The 22,771-nt window shown below is 37.2% G+C and overlaps 1 protein-coding gene across 1 annotated transcript in view; it reads left to right on the plus strand.

Moving 5' to 3' along the window:
- LOC142405301 (small nuclear ribonucleoprotein E-like) overlaps nucleotides 1-20,201 on the plus strand; it is a 373,053-nt gene extending 352,852 nt beyond the window's left edge. The window contains exons 2-3 of the mRNA XM_075492433.1: nucleotides 19,619-20,063; nucleotides 20,118-20,201. Coding sequence (XP_075348548.1) covers nucleotides 19,640-19,918 — 279 coding nt within the window. The 5' untranslated portion in view covers nucleotides 19,619-19,639 and the 3' untranslated portion in view covers nucleotides 19,919-20,063; nucleotides 20,118-20,201. The remainder of the gene's footprint in view (nucleotides 1-19,618; nucleotides 20,064-20,117) is intronic.
- The last annotated feature ends 2,570 nt before the right edge of the window (nucleotides 20,202-22,771 follow it).

Here is a 22,771-nt window from a genome sequence, read left to right on the forward strand (position 1 = left end):
TGGATCAGTATATTCTGTCAGGGTAAGGCAGACTAAGCAGATGTTGTTTTGACTTTTCCAGGGATTCTTTGAATTAACAAGTTAGTTTCTTTACTTCTGCTGTCATTTTAGATAATGACTGAGAAAGTCATGTACAATGCAGCATTAAATTACTGTTACAGATCGGTTGCACCATCTACTTGTTCTATAGCAAGTGAAAATCCGTTTGAAAATATATGGACAATAGGAAACAGCTAAACAGCAGGACTGGATTTCTGTTGAAACACTATAGCATATGGTTAATATAAAACATTTCACATTTGCATTAGACATAGAGTGAGCATCTCTCTTGGATGGAAATACAAAAATATTTTATTTAAAGGTACATTTAGGGAACTACCAGTGTGAATACCAATATAAGTGTTTTTCTACTTCTTGTAAGTGGAAAATGTTATACCTTGTAGCTGAAATGGTTATGATATAGAAATATGTGAGAAGACCACCCTCTACATTTCCATGTAGGAAGGCAGAAAAGTGAGATCTCTGCAAACTTGGAAATTCTGCTGACAGATATAGAAAACATGTTGAAAATTGTGTCTTATCCAACCTTTGAGATCAAATGATGACTTATAAAAAGTGCATTGTAATGCATTTAGTAGTGTATGCACCAGATAGTTAGCCAGAAGTAGGGAATAATTCATGTCAAAAATAGCATTGTCTTTATCAGCTGCAAATTATGGCACATCAAAGTTCAGTTCATCCTTTGATATACACTTGATACATTTCAAATATTTCTAACACAGTTCTGGTGTTGTCTTGAAAACAATCAAGAAGCCAAATTCCTTTCTTAAGTATGTCTTAATGAATAACTGGTGGAAGCTTTTTAATATTTCCTTGGAAAGAAGCAGAACCATATGCCGAGAAAAACGCTTGTCATATTCCTGACAATACATAGGCTTAACCCCACCAAGATATATAATTTTATTTACAAGTAAATCTTGTAAAACTATAGTATTTAATTTGTTGTCACAGTATAGTCATGTGTAGTATATTGTCATGTGACAATATATAGTATATTGTGACAATGTGACAATGTATAGTATATTGTCATATGAATGACAATACTATGGTATAGATGCTTGCGCAGCAGCTACCATATTGTTTTCCACATTTTTGTATTCAAAGCATGAATACCAGATTAATTCTTAGGTGTATTAGAATTATTCTGATCATCTCTATTTAAGTGTTTTTCATGAAGTTTATGGTAAATATTTCTCTTTAACATCTATATAATTTATCCATTAAATCTAGAAAATATCAAAGCAATGCTTTCTGAGGCTCTATTTTGAGTTGATGGAATTTTACTTTTCTAGTTCCTATTGCAGCGAGTGTGTGTAAGAAACTAATATGACTACTTAAAACTATTTAATAGAAGACTACGCCTCAGTTTGGCATCAGAGCTACCTTTACATCTCATATATACACAAACACTAGTACCCAAATGCTATTCTCTCTACAACCTTTGTTAGCCTATGATAATTGTACAGATAAAATAACTTTTGCTCTTCACAAAAAAAGGAAAATAAGAATATATAGGGAAGTTGGAGTTGCAATGTAGATATAGTAGAATTATTCTAGGAAAAAAAAAATCAAAATTAAGTCTTGCATTTAAAAAAAAAAGAAAAGATAAAAGACATTAATATAAAAAACTTCCAAAGGGAATTTAGGACCTTTTATTCTTGCAGCTGTGGAATAAATACATACTATGTCTATGGTCAGATACAGAAGACTGCATCTCAACTGGTGGTTTGTAGAAAGAAATAACTTTCAGCAAATACAGCCTATTCAATTGTTAAAAATGTACCTCTGAGGAAGGGTATAATCACAGTCTTGATCTTTGCCTTAATATGGTGATGTCCTTCATTGTTCAAGCAACAGTTTCAGTGCAGGAACTCGAAGACAATTCCACTTCTCTGAGAAGAACTAAGCAAAAAAGAAATCCATTTCTCCAGTTCTGTCACCAAAACCCTCCTGCTCCAATTTCTTCAACAGTGAAATGGAATAAAAAATTTCCTCACTCTATTGTGAAGTCCTGGCCTTTTCACAGCCTGTTGAAGTGGGATGAACATGTCCACAAAGCTCTGATGAGATGCCAGTGTAGGACAGGGACATCTACAGACAGACCTGAGGTCCTGCTGCAACTGCACACAACGAACACCAAACCTGTACCTTCAAATGAAGTGCAGACAATGACATCCATTTATTTGCTTTCATTAATGACCTTTTCTGTAAGTGTTCTTCCTCACATGGCATTTCCCAGGTTCAGGTAACATATTTCCATAGGCAGTCTCATACATAAGATTTCAGCCTGCAATTTAGAAGACATTTTCTTTTTATCTTTTTTTTGAGCATTGTGGTTTTTTATTAAAATACTGGATTTCTTCAAACATAGTTCTATGCTTTAAACAGGCTTTGATTAATGGTTACTACGCTTAGTTTCTTCTCAATGGTTTCAGAGATTCAGCATGCCTTTACTCATGAAATAAAAGATGGTTCCTTAAAATAAGGGAGATGTGTCACCCTAGTTATATCAATACTGTTCTACTCTTTAGCCAGCATACATACGGATCTATGATCCTCAGAAGTTATACAAATTACAACAACTAAGGAATTTCAGTAGTTAGTAAAATCAGATTCTTAATTTTAGTGTGAGTTGTGAGGATTTAACATTTTACAGCTTTGGACATGAAATAAGACAACTTAATTATCTTAGCTGTTTCACACATAGTGTGATTTACATGCCACCTCCTACTCATCAACCTAGGGTTTCCTTTCACTTAATTAAATTTCCAGAAACACAACACATCATATATGCTGCACACTATTACCTTCATAAACAGGGTTCTTCTGTATATATCATATCCCATTTTGTCCATATAAATGTTGTAAATGAAGAGATTTGTGTGCCTCTGAAGTTTTAGAGAATATCATAATTATGGATTTATTTGGTTTGGTTTGGGGTTATTTTTACAAGATTTCTAATTGTATGAATGCTTTCTGTGTCAATTTAAGAAAGAACTTTGGGATTTGGGGGGGGCAGGAGGTTAAGAGGAAACCAAATATTTTGAGGAAAGCTGTTGTAATGCCTCAGGGAGTGAGAAGGTGAGAGATCTGAGGCTGGAAAGCTCAAGCCTCTGTAGAACAGGAAAACTGACATAAATTTCTTACAAAATGCTATAGCAGCATTTCTGAACACACAAAACCCTATTCTACCTCCAGTGAAAAGTAAAACATTTTCCACAGAAAGCAAAAACTATTTTTACTTATAACCCTTTCTCCTCAAAACATTAAAATATACACACATATGTACTCTCAAAGATCAAAACTGAAAAACACTTCTGAAAGAGATTTTGTAAGTGCCGTAGTACAATGGGATATTCTGCAGCCACTAGTGCAGGACTATGGAATTGAGTAACTTCTTGTATTTTCACTTTTAGGAAATTTCAACAGCCACTAAGATGTTCAAAACATCCTGAAAGGCAATTTGGCACACAGCCCCCCAGGGCTGACTAATGCAGCTCAGTCCAGACTGATTATACAGTTATACTGGATTTTTAAAATGTCCAGTCATGGGGACAACTCAAAAGATCAGGCAGATTGTTCCCTTGGCTTCTTGGAAAAGAAAAGGTTAGTGATTGTAAGATGCTATTTGAAGATGAAGTTTTTACTTTTGTCTGTAGGCTCACAAATGCCAGCTGACCTAGACATACAGAAAATAAAAGCTAGTATTTTTATAGAAGGGTCATAATATCAGATGTATTAGCCCTCCATAGAAGATTCTCTTACAAAATAAGTGTAATACTTGGAATTTTGTAAATAATAATAATAATAATAATCAGCCTAAGAGGTGCTTTGGTTTTACCTGTATGATCTAAATTACGCTTGGTTATAACTAGACTCTGAAGGAAGATACTGTGCACAATCTGTCGTTTTCCTGAAAAAAAACTCAGGTCCTGCCTATAAAATGTGCTAGTTGTTCATTATGCCTGAAGACCTAAATACTAAGGGTTAAAACCACCAAAATTAGGACCGAGCTCCTGGTCCCACTGATGTAATTCACTTTCTCTTTTTAAGAAATGACATACATTATAAATAATTATTGATATACAGACTGTAATCGCTGGCTACATCTATATGACGCAGAAAACATGACCTGCTGGTATCCCTTCCCTGAGATCATCTGGTAGTGCAAAAAAATAATAAGAGACATGGCAATTACATGATTCTGGTTCCGTGGCAAGTCAGTGAACACTCTTACCTAAAAGAGTTGACATTATCAGGAAATCCCTTAGAAAATTAGCTTGTTTTCCTTCAAAACCCTACCCTAGACTATCTGTTCAGGTGATATTTTATACTGAGATTTAAAAACTGTTCATAATATGAAAACTTATTTATAATTGATATGAATAAAGGATTCAATTTCTTTTTCATAATTATTCATAATTGATATGAAGTGCTTTGTTTCCCATCTTTAACTTTTGTTCAATAACTTTTGAGCTCCTTGGAATTGCTTCTAAGGTGACAGGTATGCTGCTGTAGTCACTGCTGTTGGGGGTCAGACTTTGCTAATAGCCATCTCTGAAACAACCACAGTCACCTCTCATTCCTCCCTGTATTGGGTTTATGTGGCAAAATTTTGGTAGCAGGGGCTGCAGGGGTGGCTTCTGTGAGAAGACACCAGAAGCTGCCCCTATGTCTGATAGCCAATTCCAGCCAGCTCCAAGACAGACCCACCACTGGCCAACGCTGAGCCAATCAATGACATTGGTAGTGCCTCTGTGAGGTAATATATAAGAAGAGGTAAAAAACCTGCACAACAGCAGCTGGGAGAGAGGAGTGAGAGAGAATATGTGAGAGAAACAACTCTGCAGACACCAAGGTCAGTGAAGAATGAGGAGGAGGAGGTGCTCCAAGTGCCAGAGCAGAGATTCCCCTGCAGCCTGTGGGTAAAGACCATGGTGAGGCAGGCTGTCCCCCTGCAGCCTATGGAGGTTAATGGTGGAGCAGATCTCCACCTGCAGCCCGTGGAGGTTAATGGTGGAGCAGATCTCCACCTGCAGCCTGTGGAGGACCCTACACCAGAGGAGGTGGATGTGCCCTGAAGGAGGCTGGAGCCTGTGGAGACCCCATGCCAGGGCAGGCTCCTAGCAAGACCTGTGATCCTGCAGGGGACCCAGGCTGGAGCAATCTGTTCCTGAAGGACTGTACCCCATGGAAAGGACCTGTGCTGGAGCAGTTCATGAAGAGCTGCAGCCCATGGGAAGGACCCACATTGGAGAAGTTCATGAAGGACTGTCTCCCATGGGTGGGACCCCATACTGGAGCAGGGGAACAGCATGAGGAGGAAGGAGCGGCAGAGGCAACATGTGATGAACTGACTGCAACTCCCTTTCCCCATCCTCCTGCACTGCTCAGGGCGAGGAAGTAGAAGAGTTGGGAGTGAAGTTGAGCCCAGGAACAAGGGAGGTGTGCTGGTTTTGACTGGGATAGGGTTAATTTTCTTCATAGTAGCTTGTATGGGGCTATATTTTCGATTTGTGCTGAAAACAGTGTTGATAATAGACCAATGTTTTAGCTATTGCTGAGCAGTGTTTACACAGCGTCAAGGCCTTCTCTCCTTCGCTGCCCCACCAGCGAGGAGGCTGGAGGTGCACAAGAGTTTGGGAGGGGACACAGCTGGGACAGCTCACCTCAACTGACCAAAGGGATATCCCATACCATAAGATGCCGTGCTCAGCAATAAAAGCTGGGGGATGAAGGAGGAAACGGGGGACGTTCAGAGTGATGGCGTTTGTCTTCCCAAGTCACCATTACGCATGATGGAGCCCTGCTTTCCTGAGATGGCTGAACACCTGCCTGGCAATGGCAAGTAGTGAATGGATGCCTTACTTTGCTTTGCTTGTGTACACGGCTTTTGCTTTACCTACTAAACTGTTCTTATCTCCAGCCATGAGTTTTCTCACTTTTGCCCTTCCAATTCTCTCCCCCACCCCACTGAGGGGTGCGTGACTGAGCAGCTCTGTGGGGCTTAGTTGCCAGCTGGCATTAAACCACAACAGGAGAAGTAGTGGAAGGTGATTTTAGACTTGTTCTTATTTTTCATTAGCCTACTCTGTTTAATTGACAATAAATTAAATTAATTTCCCCAACTTGAGTCTATTTTGCCTGTGATGGTAATCGGTAAGTGATCACCCTGTCTTTACCTTGACCCACAAGCTTTTCGTCTTATTTTTCTCCCCCTGTTCTGTTGAGAAGGGGGAGTGATTCCAGTGTTTTTTCCCCATTGTACAAGATTAACTCAGAAGAGAACTGGGTTCACTGTTTTTCTAAATTTAAAATTCAGGTTATCATTTGTATGTTCTCTCCACTCCACAGCCCAATATTTCTGTTAAATTGTACTTCCTTGAACTTTATAAAATAATGATTCAGGCATCTAGGTTAATATAACTAAGGCAGACAGAAAATTAAAAATGCAAAGTAAAAAAGTGATAAAAATTGTCTAGGTAGGTTTATCTCAGTTAGAAGAATAGAAACTTAAATGAAAGGTCTATATTAAGGTGACATCAAAGAAAGTGTCTCCTCTTTTGATGGGTGAAACTGTTATCAACCCCCTTTATTGATAATACCAGGATTGCTTTAGTTCCAGACTTTAGTGTTATCAGACAATTTCACTGCCTTCACTACATTCCCTAGGCTGTTTTAAGGCTGACTTTTTGTACCTTTCATGTCTCCAACTCACATCTCATCATAACTCCCTTTGTTATCTAAATGTGAGAGAAAAAAATTTTGAAGAAATATTGTTTGGTGCTGAAATAATGAAAACTTTGAAATTTTCTTATAGCCCTGTTGATTTGATACATTGACAATTCAGTTTGCTACCTGACAAAAAAGAAAAAAGTAACCTACAACTACACAAAAATCTAACATTTTTGCTTTTCAAAGTGGGATCTTACTGAAGAATATATCTACACAGCTGATTTTCTGAAACCCTACTAAGATGCTTAATCTGTGAAATAAACTTTGGGAAAGTTGTAGTGTTTCTTTTCCTTACTTCAGACTGCTCTGAAGTAAAAGCCAAACTGTCCACTAGCAAATGCAAACTTTGCATAAAAATATTTTCCTGGATGCACAGTTATGCTTGAAGTGATCTCAGGTATTTGACATGAGATCACTTCAAATAAAAGATAATATCCCCTTTTTCAATACTCAGAATGCAGTTTTATAGCTATATGAATATACACATTGTTATGTAGCATTTTAAGTAATGCGATGGGATACATTTTTAAAGAAATAAGATTTTACAATGCAGATAAAAGAGAAATTACTTGGTTCCTAACAAGATTTTTAAAAAAATGTAAATGAGGATGTCTTGAGACAATGTTAGGAGTTTGCAATAGACAGTGAGTGTTGGATTTGCTTATGAATATGGAATAATTAGAGTAATAAATAGTGCTAGAAATTGTATTATTATGAAAGACTTTAACTTCTTACAGATAGAATATGTAATATCATTATTGATACTGATGAGGCCTTATAATTTTGGATTGTAAAAGCTTCTAGATTTCTCTACCAATAGAACAAGAAAGGGTTTAAACTTTGTTCTGATAAGTAGTGAAGAGATAAGAGAAAAGCCTCAATAAAAAATAATCCTGGAGCAGAAGATAACAGAAATTTCACTGCAGTTAAATAAAAAAGCTAAACAAAAAATATTAGCAACTATTGGTTTAAAAAACGTAGAATATGAGAAGCTCAGGGAAACCAACAGGACAGAATATCTCCTGGAATTAAAATTTGAAGAAACTTTAAATGAAACTGATTGGAGTTGGCCTTGCGAAGGAGGAAGAAACACTTATAAGGAATACTTTTCAGGCCAGACTAATTTGACAGTCACCTATGCATGGTAGTAGAAGTTAGCAGAGAATCTCTTGCTGCTAGGAGTAAGTAGAGAATCTATAAAGTAGATAAGAGAAAGAATAGTACAGCAAAGATTATAATACTCTGGATATATAAAAGTTAGAGAAATGACATGAGAAATGCCAGATTATAAAGAAGTTAAAAAACATTAAAAATTAGAACAATATATAAATGCAAAGAGATCAATACAGAGATTAAATAGAATTTGTAGGGCCCCCAATCTAAGTAGGGCCCCCAAGCAAATATTTTCTTTAGTTTTAAACAAATAATAATAACAGGGACAAGGCAAGTTATTGGGAATGAGTACACAGAAAAGATTATGACTCTGTTTGAATTGGAGATAAAATATATGGAATTTTGTACACCTTAATCAGGGAGCCTGAAAATTATGGGGTCTAGATTTTGATACTGCAATTTCAGTAAAAAAAAATAAAAATGTATGACTGGTGGAAAGATGTATATGGAAAGTCTCTAAGTTACTAGATCTGTTTGACTTCAAATTCAACTAGACAGAAAAAAATCAGGACCTGTTGCAGAGGTTTTTTACTTCATGAATGCATTGTTTACTCTTCTTCAACTGAATAACTCTTATTTCTTTTAATATACAGGAATACAGCTTGATTTCCTTTATACTACCACAGAGAAAGGAGAGAGAAAAGAAAAGGGAGAGAGAAAAGCGAAGCGAAGAGAAGAGAAGAAAAAAAACAGGAAAAAGGAAAGGGAAAAGAAAAGAAACAGAATGGCAAGGCAAGGTTTCTTTGTGTTGCACTAGGGTAGGTAAGACATTGCTGATTTGCCTTTTGAACCCCTGAATTTCTGTGTTACTAACCAGGCTGGCTGCTCAGAGCAGTTGAGATGAGCCTATTGTTACTGTTAGTTTCACAGGTCAAACTCAAAACTCACACCTCTGTGAAGTACGTTGTCAGCTTTCCCAGCTTTTATGACAAGCCATTTAAGAGCAAATGCCTGTGGGACTAAAACAGTAACTATTGCTTCTCAATGTGATGCTCAGTACTTCAAGCTGTACTTGCATCGCTCTTTGTCCTTTTCCTTACTCTTTTCTTTTCTTTTTTTCTTTTGACTCTAGTGTGCCTCTCATTAGGATTTCTGTTTAACGCCCTAGGAAAGGCTTATGCATTTATAAGGAGCAGATAATAGATGCATGCACTTCAATGTTTGCCATCTTGGCTTCCCTTTAATGTAATTCATTATTCCGCAAATATACGGTACATAGTGCTGCCAAGTTAATTTGTATAATAATAATGAGCTATTAATTAACATCCAAGAACACATGTTTCTTCCAACAATTTGTGGTAATAAAGTAATTAATGAAATTCAAAATTTCATTCTACACAGGAAGTCTGACTCTGGTATTTGGAACATTGCAACCAGTTTCTCTGTCAATATGATCGACAAACTCTGACACTAATCTGCTAAAAAGGGGGGGAAAACAATATAAGCATAAAGACAGCCTTATAGAATTGTTGTGTGATGCGGTTCTTAGAACAGTTACATTACTTTTTTGGTTTATATCAGAAAACTTGCTCAAAAGACGTTTCCAGCAATCTAAATGAGATCAGCATGCAATTCCCTACTCATTGGAAAAAATTCCATTTTTTTCTCATCTAAACAAAAACCTACCATTTTCTGACTCCTTGTGCTAGTATATCATGATCTTTAAGGTCTTTGAAATCCCAGAGACATAAGTTGTGAGAGAAGTGCAATGCTCAATAGCTGTACACTTTGCTGCTTTTTGGGACACTCTGGGAAAACTGTGGGTCATGATGGTGGTATGAATCTAAGGGTAAAAGTAACACTTATCTTCATTGCTCAACCTGATCTGAACCTCAGCTGTCTCAATGGCACCACTTGCTTTTCTATCAATGACAGTCTGAGTGGAGAGGATCTATGTGTGGTTTAAAATAAGTATAATAACAAATTCTGCTCAAAATGTGTGCAGTCCATGAAGCTTGTACAAAACTTGGGTCTAACGTCACAGAGAATTCCATTAAGTTCAGTGGAGATAGGGACTGAATTTTCTGATGGGAAGCTCCTCCTGAGCTTTGTTACATTAGCACTTTGCAGAATGTTTAGCATATTATTTAAAAAGCCAAATAAATTCTCATTCTAGTACTCAACAAAGTATCAGAACAGAACTGCATATATTTATTGTATATCTGGCAACTAATTCCCCCCAAAATGAATCACAATATATGGTATGAGTTGTACTTATAAAAAAAAATCAGTCTCCATGGAAATTTTTGTTAAAATAAATCAGTTTTTAATCAGTCACAGAGGATTTTTTTCACCATCTGAAATTCTGAGAAAATAATGAGAAAAACATCCATATGACTCTTGTAACAATTTTCCCTTTTGGGAAAGTAGATTCTCAGCACTATAGTACATTTGGGATACACAAACTATTTACCAACTTTTCTTTAAATGAACTCTTTAGTTGTGCTTTTAGGCTCATCATGAACCATCAGAATAGTTTCTCCTCCAATTATTTATAGCAGTGGTTATTTCTTTATAAGGATATTTGTATAAAATGTATGGCTTACAAAAGCTTGAGTGAAGTTATGTAAAAAAGTATAGATTTGGATTCCTTTGCCATCCATCTTGCTTAAGACATTTTTTCAAAATCAAGACTCATATCTTTCTGAAAAGTCAAAAAGCACGTCGTATGATTTCTGACCAGACGTGATAAGAAACAGCCCTAAACAAACAAACAAAAAAGTATTGTTAATTCCAGTTTAAACACAAACTAGAGGTGCAGCAAACTGGAGGTACAACAAACACACAACCATCTTTGTGAACCGTTCATAACTTCAAGGAAAGCATGGACCATTTTCTTGCTGAGAGGTATTCAACTGTTTCTACTAAATACTGTTAGCTTCCACTGAAAAGAGGGGGAGTATGTCCAGCCCAGAGCTCTTCTGAATGATGATGAGAGGAACAGTATGTATTACATAACATATACAACATATATTTCATTCATATCTTGTCTGGTGTTGGCCTTTGCCTTGTAGGTAGACATGTTCAAGAAGCTGTTTCCTACAAACAATTTGTAGGTACAGGTGTTGCAGGAAGTGGTTGTAGAGATAAACCAAGACTTACACATGTAGAGCCTCCTCTGTGTGTTTGTAGTGCTGGGAGGCTCTGGTGATTCATCTCACTGATGTGAATACACTGACTATTTTATTTCACCATAATATTTAGGAGTGCTGTCCATGTATAAGATGCTGTAAAACATGAAACAAAACCTCAAAGCAGTTTGCAGTTGAGAGAAGGGAGATATTGACAGGCAGATGGTGAAACACAGTAAATCAGTGTTGAGAGTATGTCAGAGAGAGGGAGAAAGAGCAGCTCTGTGGCTGTTATTTCTAAAACCAGTTGCTGCACAACTTAAACACACAAAAGTCTTGGCAAAAATATTGCTTAGGAACATCACACTGAAAAATGTGGTGACCAGTGAAGAGATTTGTGAAGGCAGACAAAACTTCCTACATCTCCCCTCAGCCATCCAAAGTCAACAAAGAGTGAAAATCATTGCTAATTCTCATCTTTTAACCACTGGTCTAATCTATCTTATCTAAAGACCCCATGTGAACTGTGTTTGAATGATATTATGATACTTGATATATTAATCCTGCATTTATTTTTAATTTAACTAATGATGGTTGATTGTTATTAAAAAGAGGAATGTTAGTTTGTAGACGGTATTATTTGTTAACTTTTGTATCCAGGTCAGTGTTTTTAATTTTTTTTTTCTATTTGTGACCTTCCTCTTCTTTCTCTTTGAAATATCATGTATTGTGAACTGCTTTTCTCAGTCAACTTCTGTCACCTCTTAGAAGTGCAGAATGCCCAGGCTGCAGGTTGGATACCTCTGGTCACATTTTACTTCTTGTAATCATGGACTATGGAAGTATTTCCTTTTCAGAAAAAAGAAACAAAAACAAAAAAAGAAACCTTGTGGCTTTTGTTCATTTTTTTAAATTCAACTCTAAGGCTTTTAGAGAAAGTTTATTGTTCATGAACTGTCACTTACAGAGTTTTTTCCCATGTTTCCAGAAACTGATATTCTTAAACATATACTTGGTCTAGAGTGTCTACTTTGGAGACAGGTAACAGCTGGGACAAAAAAAGTATGGATTTCAGAATTCAGATGTCTTGGTAGGTATTGATTTTTGAAGTCTTGGTGTTTATTCAGAGAAATGCTGTTCTGTTCAATAGTGTAAAAATGTGACAGTTACGTGCTGCCAATAATGCTACCTGTTACCTGCTATCTGTTATATACCAATAGTTATCTGTTTCTATGACCAAATTATCTATAAATGTATACTGGCAAGCCAACAACACAAATTAGTCTTGGATCAGCTTGATTTTTGGACATAAGTTTCTGTTCTTCCACTGGTAGTCATCTGATGGGCTCCATCAAATTGCGCATTAGTCTCAAGAAGATGGATATAAAAGTCTTAGCTAGTTTTTATAGTCTTTCTTTATAGATGAGCACCAAGATAACACTTCCAGAAAAAAACAGTTGTCTGGCTTGTTTCATTTTTTTGTTTATAAAGGAAATATAGGATGAGTAATTTAGGTGTAGATATCACATCTAGATTTAAAGGATCCTCCTCTGAGGTAATTTTCTACTCCAAAACCAGTGAGTTCAGGGGGAAAAAAAAGTTTCTGAAAAGTTCAAAAAGTGAAGCTAGGCATTAACTAAGATATGAATTGGTTTGCAAATAAACCATCATAAACTCTCAGCTTTTGTGTCTGAGTTTGGAAAAGTTAAACCTTCTCCTTTGGAGGAAAACCGCCTACTCAAAGCTTCCAGTAATTATAACAGAATCTTTCAGTAGAAAATTTAATAGCCAGTTCTTTGAAAGAAGCTGCTCTTCTGGTCTTTAAAACAAACACCCCAAAAGATGACAAACTGCTGAACCTAGGTTTTATAAAAATGTGAAATGTTAAACTAGAACATAGCAGTATAAATTCAGAAAGAAAGAAAGGTAAAAGTAGGGGAGGGAGAGACAAATGTTCCCCACAATTATGTCTCAGTGTCTTCCTGCATTGCACAATGCCTACACCTCTCCTCAAGGTTTCCCATCACCTCTGAAGGGGGCTTCCTGCTGGGTCAGCTCCTTGTTGCCAACAAGTTCATACTCCTCTCAGGTATCTCCCAGATAGGCTGCAAACAAGCAGAAATGGACAGTACTTTTCCAGAGAGGATTACTCCTGCTTTAAAATTAACCTCTTAATAGCATGGCTGAAAAGATAATGAAGATATGACCATATGATGCTCTTTCTTGAAAGCTTCTGTTTTTCCACTTCTTTCCTAAGAACCAAAGGAATTCCCTGTATTTTCTTGGAATTACTTTGCTCCTCAAGAAATGGCTTTTATATCATTCTTTTTGCTTTAGAAAATTCAGGGATATCTAACAAGTTCCTTCTCAGAATGTTATTATTTTACTTTTGTCCTTGTTTTTTTCTCTTTGTTCCTGTCACTTCATCTTATTTTCTCCCTCTGCTGTTCCGAGGAGAGAGGAGGTAGGGGATGGAATGAGTGCATGAAGGTAACTCCTCACATGAACCAGAACTATGCCATAATTCAAAAAGGAAAACAGCTGAGAAAAAATAAATCTTGTTTTAATGTGCCTGAGCTTGTATTAAAAAATACAGATGTACTGTATGCATATGAAATTTTTGATTAAAATGTCTCTCACCAGTCTGTCTCTTTAATTAAATAAAACCTGCTTGGTATTAATCAAGGCATAAAGAATTTATGCCCCAAATCCAGATTAATTAAAAGCCCAGAAGCTTGAAGAACAGACTGTGTATAAATACTAAAATAAATCAATCTAAACATAATATTTATGGATTGGGGCTGTGTATTCCAAAAATATAAATAATTCCAGGAAGTGATTTATGGTAGATTCGCTGTGGAAATACGTTGCTTATTAGGACATATTTAAACATAGAGTTAAAAAAACATTGATTTACAAATTCCTTTTTTAAACGCTTAGTTTTTAATTATAGCTCTATTTGTAACACTTTCTGATGGTTCATTTCTTAACAAATCGTGAAAAATTTACTCTTTAGTCTGCCATATTAGTAAAAATTAAAAAAAAAAGCTGCAAAACATCTTCTGTGGTCCTGTAGATTCGACAAAGCGATATTAAAACCCAATATTTGTCTTTCCAAGAACAATGGAGCAGAAACACCTTCAATACTTTTGGTAGTATTGGTTACCAATACTTTGGTTTTGGAAGCAAAATCTTTTGATTTTGGTCTGGAATTGAAGTCTAGGGCAGAAAATATGCATGAAAATGTTGTGAGAGCTCTCTGAAAGAAGGGAGCTGATACTGTGGTCCAAAAGTAGCCTTTTGTAATGCACAGCAAGCCACTAATGAAAAAATGAATCAGAAAGCAGAAAGCATTCAGAGGATTTCCTAATCCTTGCCCCCAGTCGTAAATCTGTGCCTGTAAATAGGAAAAGTTTGCCTTGACATTGGCGTTAGAACCCCTTTATGTTTGGATGTGGATCTGAGCTTCAGTGTCTATCTAAATCTCAGGATGGTGATTTGGAAATTCTCAGTTTCAAGTGAAAATTCAGCTTTGAGCCTTATACTGAAAGGCAGTAACCAGGAGAACATTCTCTTTCAAGGTTGGAGAGAAAGGTCACAGTGGATGTTCCAGTCTCATTCCACCATTAACTACAATAGCCTGAAGATCTCATAACTCATGAAGCTGCAGAGATTATGTTCACACATTTACCTAATCCACTAAGTAACAAGTTGACGCTAAGTGCCAGTTTGCAAGATAAATGGACTACTGTCTCCACTGATACAAAAGATATTGAATACTGTGCCCAGAGAGCTGACTGATGGCTGCAGTGGCTGCACAATAGTAATTTCTATGCAATTGCAAAATAATGCAAATTATTCTTTCAGTTGCCAGCCCTTCTTATGGTAACAATGGTTGCCAGTTACCACAGCTGTGAAGACAATGCATGTCATTGCTATAGCTGTCAAATACCAGATTTAACACCTGTTTGCTAATTTTGAAAGTGCACAGCATGGGCCACAAGATAATGGTTTTACTTGGGATGGGATAGGAATGGAAACCTTTGAAAAAGAAAGTTCATATATATCATGAAGACATACATTTTCCTGCTGAGGCCACCTCTTTTTTCTAGCATCCCTTTCCTCCCTTTGTCCATGGTAGTGATACTGCTTGTTGTTAAAATGATATTTTTGTTCCAAAGAGACAAGCCTTCTCTTCAATGAGTTTTATACAAGGAGATAAAGTACCTGACCCAGGCTTTAACAGGTTGTTTGTGGTTCAGGTAACCCACCTGAAAATCCTAATTTTTGACATCTGCACATAACAGCTGGTAATGAGTATTTGTATTCTGAGTGTCTAGTTTTTAATCTCTTGCATTAGACTTGTTAATAAGGATAGATGGAAAGCAGGTGTGGTAGTGGTTGAGGGGGTTATTGGAAGACATAATTGCTTAAACTATTGTTTTAAGCTTTTCTTTTTTTTTTTTCCTTCTTCCTGCACAGTTTGTCCTTCTTGCAGCTGTCAGTTGCAGCTAAGTGTGGAATGTACAGCTTTTACATTTTCTTCACTATTTACAAATCGAAATGAATACATGGAGAAACTCCAGGATTAGATTTTTTTTTTTTTTTTTTTTAATGAAAAATCTGAACATTCAAAGTGAAGCATCTAAGCTGGAATGTGTGAACACACACTGTTTAATCCCTTCACAACTGTGATTTAATAGTAGCTGAGGGCCAGGGCTGCTTGTGTTCTGCTTCAGGCTCTAATATTTACTTACTATGAAAGACACAGGCAAGTTGTTCTGGGTCTGTCTACACTGCACACTGCAGCATAGTGCAGAAATCCCCAGACATAGCTGGGTACTAGAAGTCACAGTGGTATGGAGTGCTAGTTTACCCAGCAGAGAGCAGTGAATCATGCATCATGCATGGTCTGCATCAACCCATTTGCAAACATTGCATGGCAGAAACAATCATGTCTCACCTCCTGATGAGGACAGACTAATGACAGCATGAGTATTAATGCCAGTACCAGACAATAAGGTACAGTATAAATATATATTCGGTTCATTTGATTCATTTTGACATCTCAGACTTTCATAAATCCCATCCAAGACTAGCAATGAGTTTTCTAATCTGGGTTTGGTAATTAATGCATAGATTAGAACCTGCCTTGCAAAGCAAAATATGAAAAAAGCTTTTAAAAAGGGAAATATAATCATGCCAAAGCTTTCTACAATAACAGGCATGCGAACAGAAACAGTTACTCATTTGAGAGAGCTAGCTAAATGTTTTGTTATTTTCTATACAGAGGGTTGGGGCCTCATAAGAGCAAATAAATATTAACAGTGTACATTAGAAAAAAAGAATTTCCTGCTAATGAAATAAAAAGGAACAACTAGATTCAATAGTGAATGTATGGGTTAGTTTGAAATCTCAAGCTAAGTATCGGAATACCATAACATCAAATACCGTTATAAATATTAATGAAGTCAGTAAGTGTTTTTGAAGCTATTTCTCATTTCATTGTACATGTATTGTTTACATCAAGTACAGTGAGTCATTTACGCAACATATTTAAGAAAAAAATTCTTACATACCTTGTAAGATGTTGCTGCATGACATTTGGCCAAAGACATTTTAGCCCAGTATTTTGCCAGATGCTTGGGGAGAAGTTCTGAAGTGGATGACAAAAACATGTTCTTTTCCAGGTGTTCTCCTAGCTCCCAACAGTTGTGACTCAGGAACTTCATGGTGCAGCCTTTCTATTTAATAATCCCAGTGGACAGTATTGTTGTAGATCTGCCCACTCACTTTTTAATACCCATCCTCCACAACTGGTAACAAGCAATTTCATAGCTCAGCTAAACTCTCTTTAGTTTAGTCTCAACCTATCACCTTCTAGATGACTTGATATATCCTGTTTATTGCATTGGGAGAGACAACACTATTCTTCCCTATTTGCTCTCTTCATGACACTTCTTGTTTTATAAAGCTTCTCTGTCTTGAAGAATCCTAGTCTGCTTCACCAGAGATGTCACCTCATGCCTCTGACTGTCCTTACCTTCCTTCTCTCTACCTTTTCCAGTTTTACCAGATACTGAGACAGAGAAACTATAACTGCATTCAGAATTAATTCAAGGAGTATATAAAATCACGTCATTTACATAGTTGAGGAATAAAATCAGTATAGTTAGGAAGCATCTTTCCTGACATCATATGCTTGCCCTTTTTTCCTTATCTTGTGTTAACAGAGAGAAAAACAATTTCTAAAAGCTTGATATTAATATTAATCATAAGTTTATCTTGTTGTTTTGTAATAATTGTTAATTTGTCATATGACTGTTTAGAAATTGATGTCTCTTTTGCCTATCCTTATTTCCATTCCATAAACAGTTAGATAAAACAGAGAACTTAGCATTATAATTATAGCAGTGTGCACAAGAAACTACAGTGGTGCTGGGTTTGTCTTTCATTGCAAAAACAAGTCCTCCAGATTTCTTAGGTTCTAAGCATGGTGCGTGTATGGAGAAAGGATGGATCTTCACATGTTCACACAAGCACTTGAAATGGACCATGAATCATAGCAGTATTGCTCATGACTTCTCTTTGGAACATGGAGATTGTTCATGATCATACTGGCATTTTTGTTTTAATAACATGTATTTACTCTGCAACTGGGATTATATTATTTAACTTTTAGTTCTTTGCAGCATTTGATGTTATCTGCGTATTCAGAGAACTCATATCATCCACACCCCTAAGTGCAGTGTCTGTCCAGCTTTCTCTCTGCGTTCCACTTCTGATGTCTGTTGTATAAAAGACAACGTTGACTGGAACAACAGGTTGACTCAAAGGAGGGTGATGCTACTAGATCTAGTAGAACTGTCAGCCTAATCATGCTATTTCTTGATTGAAAGTGAAAGATGGTATCTCAATAAACACTCTGGAAAATCTGCTCTTTCATAAAGGAATCCACAGATACCCAGTCCTTCTCCAACAGACTCCCCATGGGATTCAGCTAACTAAATGTAGACATCTATCCCCAGCTGGTCACCCCAGGCTCCTTCTACAGCTAATGAAGGGGACACGGAGAAATATGCTGCAGAATTCAGTTTACTAAAGTTGATGTCTCAAATATTTAGCATGAATTGTGCCTTAATAAGTGCCTACCTAGCTATAAAGGAAGCTCCTCCCCACCCCACATTCTGCAATTGCACCTAGTAGACTTTCTGAAGTTACTAGAAACGAATTAGCTCTCTCTGTCCCTACTGTTATGGCTTTCTCAACACCATGAAAACATGGAAGCCCCATTTCTTGCTCTCGGAAATATTTACTGTGAAAATGTCAGTGCGGAGAGGAGAAAATAAAGAACAATTGTCATTCTTCAAACATGTTTTTGATGGCATTTCTTATTGTCTATCTTAAAATTGTTCTTTGATGATGATGTGACCCACACAACAGTTGTTCAAATTGCTAAGATTTCTTTCATGAGAAAATTTCATCATGGTTTTTATGTGTGTTTTCCCCTTCCCTTCTTCTGGATGAATTATAACAGCTTTTTCAATTTGTTCCACTACTTCCTTCAAAGAGGTTTGCAGGTTTTTTTCCCTTTTCCTTTGCTTCTTCCCTTGCCCCACCTCACCCCACCTCACCCTGCTTCCTCCTTTCCTCGCCTAATTGTTTTATTCTTCAACCTGTGAATAGCTGTTCTGAATTCTCCACAGACAATTTCCTCAGAATTAAGAGTCTTTCCATGTTTCCATCACATTATATGAGGTTGGTTTTTTTTTTAAGTTAAAATTCATATCAGGCAGGGTCCTGATTAATACAATGCAAAATGGTTCCTTTCATCTTTGGTATACTAACCAAACTATTTTAGCTAAACCTATACAATTCCATTGCTTTTAAAAGGACTGTTTAGGTAGTAGTGAGCAGAGTTTAGTTCAATACTTCGAGGAGCTGATATGGTGTCCTGGTTTCAGTTGAGATAGAGTTAATTTTCTTTACAGTGGCTGGTATGGGGCTATGTTTTGGATTTGTGCTGAAGACAGTGTTGATAATACAGAGATGTTTTAGTTGTTGCTGCACTGGTCAAGGACTTTTCAGCTTCCCATGCTCTGCCAGGTGCAGAAGAAGCTGGGAGGGGACACAGCCAGGATAGTTGATCCAAACTGACCAAAGGGCTATTCCATACCACATGACGTCATGCTCAGTATATAAAGCTGGGGAAGAAGAAGGAAGGGGGGACATTTGGAGTGATGGCGTTTGTCTTCCCGAGTAACCATTACGCATGATGGAGCCCTGCTTTCCTGGAGATGGCTGAACACCTGCCTGCCCATGGCTGGAACTCTGGTGTGAACTCGAGTCGAAGGGACTGTGACCTGTGGATGAATCCACGTGGGAGCGGGACACCCAAAGCGTCTGTGCCCATGGATTAGCCCATGCCAGAGCAGGTATATCTTGAAATGTCTGTGGCCATGGTTATGTCTGTGCCACAGCAGGTATAGCTCTGAAGGGATTGTGGTCCGAGGATAAGTCCACGCTGGATAAGGTGCGCCTCGAAGCATCTGTGGCTGTGGATGAAGTCCATGCTGCAGCAGGTACACCTCGAAGCAGCCATGGCGTACCGCGGGCAGGGCCAGAAGATGCAGAAGGTGATGGTGCATCCCATCAACCTCATCTTCCGCTACCTGCAGAACAGGTCCAGGATCCAGGTGTGGCTCTATGAGCAAGTGAACATGCGGATAGAAGGCTGCATCATTGGCTTTGATGAATATATGAACTTGGTGCTGGATGACGCAGAGGAGATTCACTCCAAAACAAAATCAAGGAAACAGCTGGGTCGGATCATGTTAAAAGGGGACAATATCACTCTTCTACAAAGTGTTTCTAACTAGGATTTGTTGTTCTTCACTTAGAACAATGGCTGCAGTGCTTCAGAGTGAATAAAGTGCTAATGAGAGCAGGACCAGCTAGTAGGCAGGAAGTTATGCGTAGCTGGGGTCGCATGCAGAGTTGAAAATTGCATGTTCCTCTGTGCGAGTAATTTTGAGATAAAAACAGTTTAATAGGTAAAGCAAAAGCCACGCACGCAAGCGCAATTTTTTTTTTTTTGTAGTTCGAAGCGATGCAAAATGTATTTCGCAAATAAACATTTTTTACATTAACTGTATAAAAAAAAAAAAATTACTCCTTCTTCTTCCCCAGCTTTATATACTGAGCATGACGTCATGTGGTATGGAATAGCCCTTTGGTCAGTTTGGATCAACTATCCTGGCTGTGTCCCCTCCCAGCTTCTTCTGCACCTGGCAGAGCATGGGAAGCTGAAAAGTCCTTGACCAGTGCAGCAACAACTAAAACATCTCTGTATTATCAACACTGTCTTCAGCACAAATCCAAAACATAGCCCCATACCAGCCACTATGAAGAAAATTAACTCTATCTCAACTGAAACCAGGACATATGGGAATGCAATGTATGCTGAAATCTGCAATAAGAGTGACAGGGGTGTAGACAGCACTTCAAATACTGTCTCACTGTCACAAATGAAGTTGTGATTTCATCATTGTCTTTCTCAGAGGTATTCTTAGCAAGACTATTACTACTGCAGGCAACACTAGATGCTTCTATTTATTCCTTTTGAGTATCTCACTGCCAGAGGCCAAATTATGAATTGTCCTTGTGTAGCTACACTCTGGGATAAAGAAAAAAGGTTTTCAAAGTGAAATTAATGAACATAATTTTTCTTTTCATTATATCTTTTTATGACTGGTTTTAAAGTGGGAGAACATGTATCCATTGTGCAGGGTAGAAAAATTAGAAAAATAATAACAATCATATTCTTAATAGTGTTCTGAGTTATTACTTTACCTGAAAAACAAGTTTTATCATTATTTTATTCCCTCTATTACTTCTTTCATTTGCTTCACTGTTACCAGTATAAAACCAATAGCAGAGTGCTATTCCCTGTCCATTAAAAAAATTATCAAACAATTGTTTCATTTTTATGACTGTCCTTTCTTAATATTAATTTTTTGATACCCTCCTTGATTATAGCCAACATTATCTGCCTGTACATATTTTTATGTCTCACTCATCATTACGCTATCATAATCCTATAGACTTGACAACATGTTATTCAAACATTACTCCAGCATCTTAATTTGAGTTTGATGTGTGGGAATGCAAAGAAGACATAACACCCTGAAGTTATCATAGTCCTTTGAAAGTGTCCGTCACTTTGATGGGAGCCAACAATTGAATCTCAAATGAAGTGAATTTTCTTGGCGGGTTGCTTTTGTAATAGCTCATCTGTTTTACAGTTCTGCTGTCTAGAAAACTGTATCTTGCCCCCAGTCTGGAAAGTAAGAACCACAACTACGGGACTATCCTGATTATAAGCATTTACAAGTAATTTAAGCCATCTGTGGTCTGATTTTCAAAGGTATAGAGCACCAACAGCTCCGATGGGGACTGGTGACCAAAAGAAGGATACTTGTGAAGAAGCCCCAAGGACTGATGCCATTGCTTCCTCTCTCTTTCTCCTTATTTGCCCACTTGCTACCTGTTTCTGAGCCCTTCCAGGAAAGAGGAGCTGCTGTGAGCTCCTGTACTCATTTTGGCCAAGCTAAGAGCCAAAGTTAATCCAGATCCAGTCACAGCAGGGTCCAGCTAGTTTATTACCTTCACCTCCATATTATGGACAAAGTAGTGATAATACTCCCAGCAGCTAGCACCACAACGTCACTGCGGCACTGGCTGCCAAGAGAGGAAACATATCTATAGTTCAGAGCTGATTGTGGTAGTATTGTTACAATAGATACATTCAGCTACCTTTAAAGAAAATATTTTATGCAATGTAACATTTTTCTAGAAATCATTTCAACTGTTTAGGCTCCTAATTGTTCCTGAAAAAAGAGGTGAGAGACTGCATATCTTAGTACCTTGTTTAAGGATATGTTATTGGTACAATCAACATGTTACTGTTTAAAAGGCCTTGCTAATCAGTGCTCCAGAACATGCCTCTGTATCTCAGTACTTGTCTGGTATTCCAGAAATAGCTCCTTCAGCATAATACGTGGAATTCCAATGAGTTTATACTTCCTGATTAATGTGATATTTTGTCAAGTTGTTGACTCTGTAACATTAACTTTTTAAACTTAATTGGAAAAAGTATTTCTGTGTCGCAAGGATAATCAAAGGCAAAATCAATCTTGCTTCTTATGAAGAGAATTATTCACCGTGCATTTGGTATTTTGCATTATTTAGAGGATACTTGTTTTTCCACAGCTAATTGATTCAATAAATGGTCTTTTAGAAGCCTGAGAAGGATATAGAACATCAAAGCAGGGATTTAAATGGTGCACATCTAAACTGTTGTGGGTTGATTCAAAGAATTCATTTTGTATAACTATTTACTTGTATTGCCTCTCTCAAAGAAAAGTAATTTCTTTAATTTGATGACATAAGTATCACACTGCCACTGACTGTTTAAATGTTATATATATTTTTTTCTGTGTTACTTTAGCAGGAGTCACAATACCCCACACGAGAGACTGAAAATCTCTTAAACTCATTGCTGTAGGTGGGTGGTTTAGCTGAATGGATACACCAGAAAGAAAGAGCAGAATGGTCTTGGAAAGACTTCAGGTGCATACTGGAGATAAGACAACGTGGTCCTGTTTGCTCTTCTGTGGTCCTGTTTTCAACCACTGTCTTGGCTCTGAGCCTAACATATCAGAAAAGTGTGG

This window comes from Mycteria americana, chromosome 2, assembly GCF_035582795.1.
Source record: "Mycteria americana isolate JAX WOST 10 ecotype Jacksonville Zoo and Gardens chromosome 2, USCA_MyAme_1.0, whole genome shotgun sequence".
Lineage (NCBI taxonomy): Eukaryota > Metazoa > Chordata > Aves > Ciconiiformes > Ciconiidae > Mycteria > Mycteria americana.